Source organism: Ornithorhynchus anatinus, chromosome 3, assembly GCF_004115215.2.
Source record: "Ornithorhynchus anatinus isolate Pmale09 chromosome 3, mOrnAna1.pri.v4, whole genome shotgun sequence".
Taxonomy (NCBI): domain Eukaryota; kingdom Metazoa; phylum Chordata; class Mammalia; order Monotremata; family Ornithorhynchidae; genus Ornithorhynchus; species Ornithorhynchus anatinus.
Window position 1 is genome coordinate 119422205 of NC_041730.1, and position 13343 is coordinate 119435547.

The window sequence follows — 13343 nt, forward strand, 5'->3', positions numbered from 1 at the left end:
AAATACCATCATCACTATCACCTTTTCAAATTCTTCTTCCTACCACCACCAGTAAATTAATTTATCTGCATCTACCTCAGTTAGATTGCAAGCTCCTTCAGGGAAATGATCATTTTTTCTACCACCGCTGACCAGTTTCAAGTGTTTAGCATGTTACTCTCAACACTTGATCCTCAATAAATAGTACTGATCGACCGACTGATTGGTTGATTGAGTGGACTGGGCAAAGGCAAGGCAGACATTTGGATGGTTCCTCCTCATGGGGTAACAGAACTGCTTGCATCCGCACCTGATGCTTGGTTAGGACCAAATATACAGCCAAGCAAGTACCTTTAGCTTCTTCTTCTTCTTCACTCTTCTTTCCCTGCCTCATCTTTCTTCTTTCTCTTGCTCTTTCTCTCCCTTATTCCCCAGCCACCCTCAAAGTCCCACAACTTCAAAATGCTGCCCTCAATGCTGTACCCCTCAACACCTCACTCCCAAATTTGCCCTCAAGCTCCAAATGTACAGTTGGTATGCTTCTATTCAAAAGAGTTGTGAAAGTACTAGCTAAATTCACTTCTGATGCACTTGCCTGCAGCACGACCTTGAGGGAGGCAACTTGGCCGAATGAAAAATGCCTGGGACTGGGAACCAAGAGACTTGGGCAATTTATTTAACCTCTCTGAGCCACAGTTTCGGCAACTGTAAAATGGGGATAAGTATCCCTAGCCCTTAGACCAGGGTGGGGATCGTGTCCAATCTGATTAGTTTGTGTTTACCCCAGCCGCTTAGCACATCATAAGCATTTAACAAATAATAATAATAATAATAATGATGGTATTTGTTAAGCGCTTACTATGTGCCAAGCACTGTTCTCAGCGCTGGGGTAGATATAAGATAATCAGGTTGTCCCAGGTGGGGCTTACAGCCTTATTCCCCATTTTAAAGATGAGGTAACTGAGGCACAGAGAAGTTATGTAACTTGCCCAAAGTCACAAAGCTGATAAGTGGCAGAGCCGGGATTAGAACTCACGACCTCTGACTCCCAAGCAGGTGATCTTACCATTAAGTCACGCTGCTTCTCTAAATGACAAAAACATAATTAAAATGAATACCAAGTTAACCTACTCACTGCATCTTGCTCTCCTCTCTCCCACCTCTGAAGTCTTGCTCTCATCTCTCTCACCTCTGACCTGTCGCTCACACCCTCCCCTGGTCTGAAACTTCATCCCCTGTCAAATCTGTCGGACCACAGCTCTTTCCAAGACCAAAATCCTACTGAAATTGCAATTCTTCCGGAGAAACCTTCCCACCCGCCTTGATTAATTTCTCCTCTCCACAGATTATGTCACCCCACTATCGCTTCGGCAATTCTACACCAACTATGCAATAGTGTACACATCGACTTGCTTATCCAACTACTGCTACGTTTTGGGTAATGTGGAAAGCTGTAGGTAGCTCTATTTGTCCCTTGGCCCCAAAAGTGTCTAGAAAGGACAGATGGTAGCCTCCACTCCAGTCCCAATGTCTGCCTGGTTTCTCTGATCCTTACTGGGCTGCAGGGCCAGGATGAAAGCTCCTGTCATCCCAAATCTCAGAGCCCAGTGAGGAGGAGCCATAACCTGTCCCCTCTACAGTTCCATCAGATCACCTAGGGATGCCCCCGGAGTGAAGCGAGTATGAGGTACCAAGAGCCGCTGCAACGGGATGGGACCCACGGGGCCAATCTGATGCTTCCAACCAGAACCACCATCCCTCGCTACATCAGCTGTAGTGGAGAGCATGGCAGTGGAACGCAGGTGATTTCTTTCCCTTTTCTGCTTAGCCAGCCCCCTGTCCCCTATCTCCCTCCTCTCATCTTGGGAGATGCTCAGAAATGAGATAGCCAAGCTCCAGAAATGCTGCAGCAGCTGTGCAAGTGCCTCAGGGCCAGTTCATCTGGGTGCCAGGCCATTTCCAAAGCTGCCTTCATTTGGTTGGTGACAGCAGCTGTAATGGCGGAAAAGGAGGAAGAGAAGAAAGAGGAGGAAAGGGGCAAGAAGAGGAGATGAAGTGAGAGGCAGAGAGTTAAAGAGCCTCTACCTTCTCTGTTCTTTTCCTTTCTTCCTCTCCTCCTCTTCCTCTTCTTTCTTTCTCTCCTCTTCTTTCTTCCTCTCCTCCTCCTTTTTCTTTTGCTTCTCCTCCTCCTCTTTTCCTTTCTTCTCCTTCTCCCTTTTTACCTCATCCTTTCAAAGTCCCTTCTTTTCAAGCCCTGCCTCAGGTTTATGCTCACCTTCACAACGAAAAGTTGCCCCCTCCCCACCACCACCACCATATACACACCAGAAGTAAAAGAGTAGACTTTATTTGAAAGGTCGGAGTAAAGGAAACAAACGTGTTTTTCAAAGGTAAGAACAATACTTTCCTAGACTGCTTTTATGCCAGAGATCCCAACAACAAAAGGGAGGGAGAATGGTCTGGTGCCTAAAAGGCAGAATTTGCAGTGCTTATGTAACTTTTTGATTGAAGGTAGTATCTAAGATTTTGAATAAAGAGGTACTGAAGAAGCAATCGCAAAATTTAATTTTATTTCGAAAAGCCCTTCATTTCCTTTGGATCAAGAGGTCCTTTCTCCCGTTTAAGGAAAAAAACACACATATTTTTCAGGGTAATTGTACTACCTTGCATATTCCTGTGGGTATGGCGAAGAGTACCAGGTCTGGATTTCAAACTTTCCAAATTCTATTACTGAAGGGTACCGTCCATTTGACTCCACACCACTCTTACATCCTATTTTCTGGATGAGGGAAAAGAGAAAAATTTTACTGCAAATATATCAGAGGACGAGATCTCTCATTACACATATTCAAGTTCTTTCACTGAATTCAACTGAAGTCTAGTTTTCAAAAACAGAATATTACCTCTACTACATTGTTTCCAAGTTGTCTGTTGTTCACAAAGTTAAGTATGACCACAAGTGCTCTTGAAAAATATGGCAAAAATCCTAATAGCCACCTACAACAAACTTTTTTAAAGGGTCCTTGGAAACAGTGTATGAAAATTCTGCTGCACTGCTAATTTTTTTCTCAGAAATGAAGGCACTGTTATGTAGATCCAAAAGAAATTACATCATTTTAGGTGAAATGTTCAGGGATATGGCTGGAAGCACCAAGTGAATCTGAATTAAATGTCTTTCATTGTAAAATCTCGTGCACAGCAGAGCAAAATCACAACGGCCAGACGAGCCTGAACATGGATCCTGCTGGCAAGATTCAAGAATTACAAAACCATACTCGGTTTAAAGAAAAATTTCACATTTATCTTAGCCCAACAAAAAATGTTATATCAAGCGAGAAACAGGCGACGTGAAGCAGAACATAAGGACGGTTGAAGAAAGCCTCAGTAACGTGACACTCTGTTAATCTATATTTCCTCTAGACTGTAAGTTCCTTGTGGGCAGGGAACATGTCTACCAACTCTACTGTATTGTACCCTCACTACCGTCAATGGTACCTATTGAGTGCTTACTATCTGCAGAGCACCATACTAAGCATTTGGGCGAGCACTATACAACAGAGGCGGCAGAAACATGCCCTCAACGAGAGTGGTTTAGAGGGGGAGACGTGCTTGGCATGGTGTTCTGCACACAGTATGTGCTCATTAAATATCATTGGCTGATCGATTGATTTCCCAAGCACCTAATACAGTGCACCACACCAAGGGGCGCTCAATCACCGCTACTCCTTCACAAACCCAATCACCCCCATAAGGGCCCTAAATTCCTTAAGTACAGCATAGGTGAACACAGATTAAGTGTATGCCACAAATCCCACACTGAAGAAAATATCCAAAGTTTCATAAATATAAAAATAGAATTTAAGCCAGACATCGGTTTCAAAAGATGTCACTAGCGTAGGTTGCCCAAAACCTCTAACGTTGCAAGTGTCTTTCCCTCGTGCTTAGCCTCTGCCTTAATGCTTGCTCTTTTCTTCAAATGCCGGGTCCCTTCACTGGCTTGGCCCGCCGAAAGGGCAGAAAGAGCATGAGACTGGGAATCGGGCAAAACATAGAAGACCGGGGTTTTAATCCTAGCTCTGCCTCTGGCCCGCTGCATAACCTTGGGCAAGTCACTTAACCTCCCTGGGCCTCAGTTTCCCCAAGTATAAAATGAGGGGGAAGATAGTCTGCTCTCCCCATCTCTTAGATCGTGAGCGCTGTGTGGGACGGGGATTAATAATAACGATGATGGTATTTGTTGAGCACTTACTATGTGCCAAGCACCGTTCTAAGAGGTAGGGGAGATACAAGGCAATCAGGTTGTCCCACATGGGGCTCACCATCTTCATCCTCATTTTACAGATGAGGTAAGTGAGGCACAGAGAAGGTAAGTGACTTGCCCAAAGTCACACAACTGGCCAGTGGCAGAGCCGGGATTCAAACCCACGACCTCTGACTTCCAAGCCGGGGCTCTTTCCACTAAGCCATACTGCTTCTCATGCTTATCGTGTATCTTGGCCAGTGGTTGGCAAGGAAGAAGCACTTAATTAAATATCATAATCATTCACTGTTACTCTCCAATTTACTGAACCTAGTGGACACTAATAACGAGCCATGGGGTTGGAGGTGCCTCGATTTAAAAAGGACGAGAGGATGATGAGGGAATTGAGAAAGTATTTTCACATCAATATTTCAAAGACTGTCCAACTTAACTTGACCTTGCCTTACCTCTAGAGAGAGTTCCTGTGCCTGTTTAAAGACATCCAAATCCTCTTCTGAAACGATGTCCTGGCTTCCAACCACATTTACATCTGCGCTTTCTTGTTTGATGTTTATTTTGATTTCAGTATCTGTTATTTAAAACCAGCAGAAAGTGTATTCACCGACATGAATCACCAACACCATCCTTAAACTACCACAATGTTAATGAAATCAGCATTGTGGCCATTTAGGGATCTTCTGACTTGCCCCATTTTTTTTTTAATAGTACAATCTTTTACGTTTAGATACCGCATATAAATTCAGGAACAGGTCTCAGCCGTCACCAGTTGTACCCAAACTTATATTTTGAATTCTCCTTTATCATCTTTTTGCCTATAATAAAATGGATTTGGGGAAAGAAAAGCAAACATATGAAAGCATTCACACTCTCTAGAGAGATCACAGGGTGAATCGTACAGCTTCGAAGGTTAACTTTCTAATAGTCATGCCTACCACTCCTTCCCATTTCCAGGTGTTTTTTTTTTTTAAAAAGGAGTCAAAATATTAAAGACCAATTTACTAGGTCAATTTAAATTTTAGAAAAAAAAAAACACCAAAACACATCCCTCTTTTCTTCCAAAAAACAAGGGGGCAGGGGGGCGGACGGGGAGACGGACGGGACCCATTTCATAGTATCACAGATCGGGTTTTGCTGCAACTGAGCAAGATGGAATTTGTCATGAAAAAGCAATGGAGCAGAGGGAAACGAAGAACGGAAATGTCCATCATCGTGAGCGCTGACGGCAAACAATCATCGCGGCGGCAGAACCGCTGGGGTGAAGGCAAGGGAAACAACAGAGCGGTAGCACGACAGGGCCTATTCATGCGAGACTACAGAGCCAGAAGCAGCAGTATGAAGGCAACTGGGGGGTCCTAGTGTCACTACAGATGGAAATAAATTATAGAAGATGACATAGTATTAGTTAGAAAAACAACATTCTGGAGGTTTAGTCAGCGTTAGAAAAAGGTCGAGGTTTCACTGCTTTCGTATGAGAGTGAGGTTAGAAGGGGAGAGGTAGCTAAGACCTACGGGGACAAATAAGAACTGGTTTGGAGTCTTTGGGGGAGGCGGAAGGGGACGAGACGCAGGTTTGGTTGGAGCTGTGACCTTTTGCTTACCATCGTTCTGATCAGGTTTAATCCTTCCGTCTGCCAAGCTCCCCTTCCCTGGTGAGGGGGTCCCCACCTGAGGGGTCGCTTTATACTTTAATCTGCCTAGCATCCTGTGCTTTTTAAGGAAAGTGGTTCGTTTGAAGCGAGCGATTGCTTTAAAAGCACATCCTCTAGACATCCCCCATCCAGAGGCAGAGGAATGAGAAATAAACCTGCTCCTAACGGTTTTCTTTCCCAAAAAACGGGCGGGCGCTTTTGCGGCGGGAGGTAATTCAGGTACACGACGCAAATGTCTAGGTGGCGCGTAACTGGGGCGTCCCTTTTTTCGAGACTGACCCTGGGTGGCATAGATATGAGAGAGTCCATCAAAGAGTCCCTTCAGCTGGCTGTTATTAAGGAGCCTGCTGGAGGAGGGCACACTTGACTGACTGGCAGAACTCTCGGGAGAGTCAGAAGAAGTGGAAGTGCTGGATTTTTGTGAACTGGGGCTCGGACCAGAGATGGGAGTTGGGGGTGACAGTGAAGAAGGTGGAGGTTTTAGTTTGTGGGTGGTACCTGGAGCCAACACATGAGAAGTGCATGACTGTTTCTGAGAGACCTTTTTCCTTGGACGATAGTGCTTTGAAAAGTCTATTATTTCACCTCGTGATCTGCGACCATCAGGGGATGGTGTGAAAAACTTAGTCAGGCCATCAATGAGCCCTTTGGTTTTCTTGTTAACTTTAAGTGTAGAGGCAGATATGTAGGTGGAGGTGGTGGTGATTTTGGTGGTGGCACCAGGCCGAGAGGGGTCTGTGACAGCCAATCTGCTGCTCGAGTCCTTCCCAGATGCAGCATGACCAGATGAAGGTGTGGTACAGACTTTAGTCTTTTGACCCCTACCAGGTGACCCCCTTCCTGTGAATGCATTCATGGATCCTTCATCACTGGTTACAGACCTAGGCAAAAATTTGGAAAACACAATTAGCCGGAAAACCAAACGACCACAAAAACGCTGACCGACGCGAGGCTAACTCAAGCCGTGTGTCACACTGGGCACTTCAGATGAGAAACCGAATGGGGACCTCGGAAATCGCCGTGCCACCGGCGAGAGGTTTTTCCGAAAGGAAAGGCCACATCTGTGGAATGGGCATCGTGACTTCTCGAATGGCCCATAAAACTCACAGTGAATGTAATGATGGGAAGAAGTCTCTAGACCGGCATATCGCACTTAAGGGGAACGCAAGCAAGGGATCTGTTGAGCGGACTGCAAAAATACCAGACGCCTTCATTACTAGTCAGATGTTCAGGGTTTCATTTGAACCCAGTAAGCCCGGGCATCTTTCTTTTTTAAAAAATTATCATCGTTACTGTGTTTGATAAGCACGTACCCTGCGTCAAGCACTGTTCTGGGCACTGGGAAACACGTGAATAAATCAGATCAGACATAGTCCTTGTCCCGCAAAGGGTTCACGGTCTAAGTAGGAGGGAGCCTAGGCATTCAATCTCCATTTTATATAGGAGAAACCGAGGCCCAGAAAAGGCGACTTGTCCAAGGTCACACAACAGGCAACTGGTGGAGCTGGGACTAGAACCCACGTCCTCTAACTCCCAGGCCCATCCTCTTTCCACTAGGCCACACTGCTCCTCATGAAATGTGCTTTTGTCTATTTTAAACAAACACGATTTGAATTAAGAGACCGTAAAATAATCATTTATACCTGGAATGATCAAAAGCCATCAAAACTACTTCTTAGGGGGAAAAATATCATGCCAAAAAAATAAGACAGGAAAACAGGAAAGAAAATTAATAAAATATCCCAAAGGGACTGTAAAGTACATTAAGTATGCCATGAAAAATCTGGAAGAGTTCTGTTAGAATTATATGAGTGACTGAATCTAAGGCATGTTGAAGGCCAAGTCTTGCATTAAAGGAAGTGAGGTTTCGGCTCTTTAGGGGCAATTTTTTCTCTCTCAGTGATGGAGATTTCTGTCACCGTCAAGGCCAGCAGAAAGGACCCAAAGGCCTGCAGGTGACTCCCAGAAGCTGGGGTGAGGGGAAAGATATGCCTTTCCTGCCAATCAATCAATCCCAAGCAACAGTATTGTTGAGTGCTTATTATCAATCAATGGTATTGCATAGTATAAATGCAGAGCACAGTACTCGGTGCTTGGGAGAGTACAATACAAAAGAGTCGGTGCCCACAGCGAGCTGAGAGTCTGCAGTCTTACTCCATGCAAAGCACTGTGCTAAGAGCTTTGGAGAGTACAAAATATTAGTAGACTCAATTCCTCCCCTCAAGGACCTTCTAATATAACGGAGGAAACGAACACTAAAATAGATTACAAATAAAGAGAAGCAATAGAGTTTAAAGAAATTCATATCGAGAGTTGTGGGGGCATCGGGGGGGGGGCACCTAGGTGTTTAGGAGAAGTTACAGTCGGGTGGGGAATGATGATGATATTTGTTAAGCACTATATGCCGAGCACCTTTCTAAGCGCCGAATAGGGAGGGGAGGATGAGAGCTCAATCAGGGAAGCCCTCTGGGAGGAGATGCAATTCATAAAGGGCTCTGAAGACGAGTCGGTCAGTCGATGGTATTTACTGAGCACTTACCTTGTGTAGAGCACAGTACTAAGAACTTGAGAGAGTGCACTATAACAATATAACTGACACATTCCCTGACCACAATGAGCTTAGAGTCTAGAGGAGGAGACAGACATTAATAATTACAGATAATTATTAAAATTATCAGATTTTATTAATTATGTATTAATAATGTATTAATAATTACAGATAATTATTAAAATTATCAGGGCAATAAAATTACAGATATGGGCATAAGCGTTGTGGGGCTGGGGGGGGGGGTGAATAGAGGGAACAAGTCAGGGTGATGCAGAAGAGAGTGGAAAAGGAAAAGAGCGCTTAGTCAGGGAAGGCCTCTCGGAGGAGAGCCTTCAGTAAGGCTTGGAAGGTAGGGAGAGTAATTGTTGTTCGGATATGAAGAGAGAGGGAGTTCCAAGTTAGAGGTGGTACGTGGGCGAGAGGTCAGAGGCGAGTAGACGAGACGGAGGAAGAGTGAGAAGCTCAGCATTAGAGAAGGGGAGCGTGGGAGCCGAGCTGTAGTAGAAGAGTAGTGAGGTGTGGTAAGAGGGGGAAGGTGATGGAGTGTTTTAAAGCTGAGGAGAGCAGTGGTCTGTCACATTTGAGGGGCAGAGAGTTCTAGGCCGGAGGGAGGGCGTGACCAAGTGGTCACCAATGAGAGAAATGAGAATGGGGCACGGCAAATAGTCTGCCTTGAAAGGAACCCAATGTGCAAGCTGGCTTGTAGTGGAAGTGGACCGGGATAAGTAGTGGGGAGAGAGCTGCTTGAGTGCTTTAAAGCCAATGGTCAGGCGTTTCTGCTTGACGCAGAGAAAAATGTTTTAGGCAGCCAAGTGAAGGCAGGGAGCTCGGAGAAGAGGCCGATGAAGTAGTCGAATTGGGATGTGGCAGTTTGGATGGAGAGGAAGGGAAAAATTCTGGGGATACGGTGAAGAAAGAACTCATGAGTGACTGACTATGGAGACTAAAAAAAGAGAGAGTCAAAGACAAGCTACTGTTGCAGGCATGAGAGGCAGGGAGGATGATGGTGCTGTTAACGGTGATGACAAAGAGAGAGGGGGAGGAGAGGACTTGGGAGAGAAATGATGAGTTTGGTTTTGGAGTCGTTGAGCTTGAGGTGCTGACAGGACACCAGGCAGAGGTTCTGGGAGCGGGAGGGGATGCAAGACTGTACAGTGGGGGAAGGATAAGGATTAGCAAAATAGATTTGGGAATCATCCTCATAGAAACAGTAGTTGAAGCCATGACAGCAGAGGAGCTACCCAAAGAGAAGAGTATAGATTGAGATTAGAAGGGGATCCAAAACTGAACCAAGAGGGTCCCTCCCCACCAAAACTTTGGGAGGAGGAGGCAGAGAAAAACTCAGCAAGAGGAATCGAGAAGTAATAGCCAGAAAGGTAGAGAGGAGAACCAGGAGAGGACTGTGCCAGTGAAACTCAGGTTAAAGAGTGTTTCTAGAAGAAGGGGATGGTTCACAGTGTCAAAATCTGATGAGAGTTCGAGAAGGACTGGGACAGAGGAGCATCCCTTAGAACTGGTGAGGACGAGGTTGTTGGTAACCTGGGAGAAAGTAGTTTAGTGAAGTGGGGAGGGTGGAAGTTGAATTGTACAAGAGTTAAGTAGAGGAGGTAAACAACCTATTCGAGGAGTTTGGATGGAGGAAGATGTGGTGATAGCTGGTTGGAGTGGTGGAATTAAGAGAAGGTTTTTTCAGCAAAGGAGAGACATGAGTATGCTTGAAGACAGAAGGCGGTCCTCAGAAAGTAAGCAGTTGAAGACGGCAGTAAGTGAGGGAATAAGAATGGGAACGTGTGTTTTACAAGTTGTGAGGGGATGGGTTTGGAGGCTAGGTTAAGGTAGAAGATTTTGAAATCAGATGGGAGGTTTCTTCTTCAAAGAAGGTTGGGAAGGAGATGAGCGAATGGATGGCAGAGAGCCGGGGAGGCGAGGGGTAGATTTTCTGGGAGGCCACGCCTATTGGTTTCAATTTTATCAACAAAGTAGTTGGCCAGGTTAACAGGGAAAAAAGACAGGGGCTTAAGTAGGAAGTTAAAAATCTGGAATAACAGTCCTCTAGACTGTAAACTGGTTGTGGGCAGGGAACGTGTCTGCCAATGGTGTTATACTGTACTCTCCCGAGCACTCAGTACATTGCTTGGCAGTCAATCAAATTTATTGAGTGCTTATTGTGTGCAGAGCACTGTACTAAGTACCAAGGAGTGGAAACTATAAAACAGAGTTGGTAGACACGTTCCCTGTGCATGACGAATATACAGTCTAGAGGGGGAGGCAGACATTAATATAAATGCACATAGTAAGCATTCAATAAATACCAATGATGGTCATGATGAAGATGACCATGATGATGGGTGGGCACTGGGTTAATAAATCAACAGAGGAGCAGAAACAATGTTGCTTTCCAGAAGAGAACAGCATTAATAGCAGGTGACGTTGAACTTGAGATGGATGCAGTTGACCTGGTGGCTGGATATCCGCCAACAGCACGCCATAACGTGAATAGATGGGCAGGAGGAGGATACTATAGAGGCGAGCCAAGGCTGACGGTCGGTGGTCTAAGATTGTCGGAGGGAAAGGAGCGCAAGGAAGTTGAGTCTGGCAGAGAAAGCAGAGTTGAGGGTGTGCCGCTGTGCATCGGGTGAAGAGATGTCGTGTAGGGAGCCCAAATGGGGCAAGATGGCTTGAGATAGGTAGAAGGGGTCAAGAGGTGGGAAGTCACTTTGACGGAAGAGGACAATCTGTGGGGAAAAGGCTGAAGGGGGAAGAAGCTGTGTGTGGTCTGGAGACTGGGATTTCAGAATTAGTGAGGTTCAAAACTGTACAGAGATTAGGGACGACAAGAAGAGCCTCACTCCCTAAGGAACATCCCCATTCCATACCCTCGGGGTGTCTCGGGGAAGTGGATCTGCAGCCACTCTGATTATGAAGGTGACCAGTCATTCAGATTGGGCAGGACAATTCTGGAAATTCTGCCCTGTCACTCTCAGGCTCATCAATCCCTTCTGATCCGTCTGTTCTCCCAACCTGTCTCTCCCCACTTCAGTCTATACTTCACTCCGCTGCCTGGATTATCTTCCTACAGAAACGCTCTGGGCGTGTCACCCCCCCACCCCAAAAAACTCCAGCGGTTGCCTATCAACCTTCGCGTGAAGCAAAAACTCCTCACTCTTAACTTTAAAGCTCTCCATCCCCTTGCCCCTCCTACCTCACCTCCCTTCTCTCCTTCTACAGCCCAGCCCGCAAACTCCCCTCCTCTGCCGCTAACCTTCTCACTGTGCCTCGTTCTTGCCGGTCCCTCCGTCGACCCCTGGCCCAAGTCCTACCTCTGGCCTGGAATGCCCTCCCTCCTCACATCTGCCAAACTAGCACACTTCCCCCCTTCAAAGCCCTACTGAAAGATCACCTCCTCCAGGAGGCCTTTCCAGAATGAGCTCCCCATCGCCTCTACTCCCTCCATCTGCTTTACCTCCCCTCCCCGCCCCACGGCACTTGAGTATATATGTACATATTTATTATTCTATTTATTTTATTAATGATGTGTATATATTTATAATTCCATTTATTTACATTGATGCTATTGATGCCCGTCCACTTCATTTGTTTTGTTTTGTTGAGTCTCCCCCCTTCTAGACCGTGAGCCCATTGGGTAGGGATTGTCTCTACTTGTTCTTGAACTGTACTTTCCAAGTGCTTAGCACAGTGCTCTGCACACAATAAGCGCTCAATAAATATGATTCAATGAATGAATCAATCAATAAATAAACTGTATTTATTGAGCATTTACTGCATGCTCAGCACTGAACTAAGCGCTGGGGAGAGTAGATGATAACTGAGTTGGTAGACATATTGCCTGCCCGCACTGAATTTCAGTTTAGAGGAGACTGGAAAAAAACTAAGGATGAAGCATGTCCATGTTGGCCCACTTCTTCCTCCCTAAATGAGAGGTGGGTGGAAGGAAGGACGTGTGGAGGGAATAAAAAGGAGGGCTCCTGACCCCTTCGATCTCACAGGGTCTGCCATGGGCAACCGTGGCCACTTTGAAAGCTGGGTCTCGTGAGTCCAGGTGAGTCCAGGCAGCAATTACCGCCCTAAGAACAAGTCTTGGGCAGCCACAACCCACCAGTCCACAGGATTAGGGTCTGGGCAGCTGCGGCGGTGTTGAACTCCACCCAAAATTCACCTGGGGATGCAGCCATGATTAGCATGGCTAACGTTCACACAGCAAAGAAACCGCTGAAACGGGTGGGGTCTTAGAGGCAAGTTTCCAGTTCTCTGACTCCCCCCGCCGCCACCCCACTGCCCTCCCCCCCATCCACATAATAATAATAATGTTGGTATTTGTTAAACGCTTATTATGTGTAGAGCACTGTTCTAAGCGCTGGGGTAGATACAGGGTAATCAGGTTGTCCCACGTGAGGCTCACAGTCTTAATCCCCATTTGACAGATGAGGTAACTGAGGCACAGAGAAGTGACTTGCCCACAGTCACAGAGCTGACAAGTGGCTGATATGGGATTCGAACCCATGACCTCTGACTCCCAAGCCCGGGCTCTTTCCACTGAGCCACGTAATGTCTGTCTCCCCTCATCTAGACTGTACGATCACTGTGGGCCAGGAATGTATCTGTTTAATAATAATAATATTGGTATTTGTTAAGCGCTTACTATGTGCAGAGCACTATTCTAAGCACTGGGGTAGATACAGAGTCATCAGGTTGTCCCACGTGAGGCTCACAGTTAGTCCCCATTTTACAGAGGCACAGAGAAGTTAAGTGATTTGCCCACAGTCACACAGCTGACAAGTGGCAGAGCCAGGATTCGAACACATGACCTCTGACTTCCAAGCCCGGACTCCTTCCACTGAGCCACGCTGCTTCTTTAATGTCATAATGTCTACTGTCATATTGTACT

At 46.1% G+C, this 13343-nt stretch overlaps 1 protein-coding gene across 1 annotated transcript in view; it reads right to left on the reverse strand.

The window, feature by feature from the left end:
- The window catches only part of KAT6B (lysine acetyltransferase 6B), a 255301-nt gene that overhangs the window by 81290 nt on the left and 160668 nt on the right, over nt 1-13343 (reverse strand). The window contains exons 8-10 of the mRNA XM_029061133.2: nt 6388-6770; nt 4687-4808; nt 2643-2758 (exon numbers count right to left, since the gene is read on the reverse strand). Coding sequence (XP_028916966.1) covers nt 2643-2758; nt 4687-4808; nt 6388-6770 — 621 coding nt within the window. The remainder of the gene's footprint in view (nt 1-2642; nt 2759-4686; nt 4809-6387; nt 6771-13343) is intronic.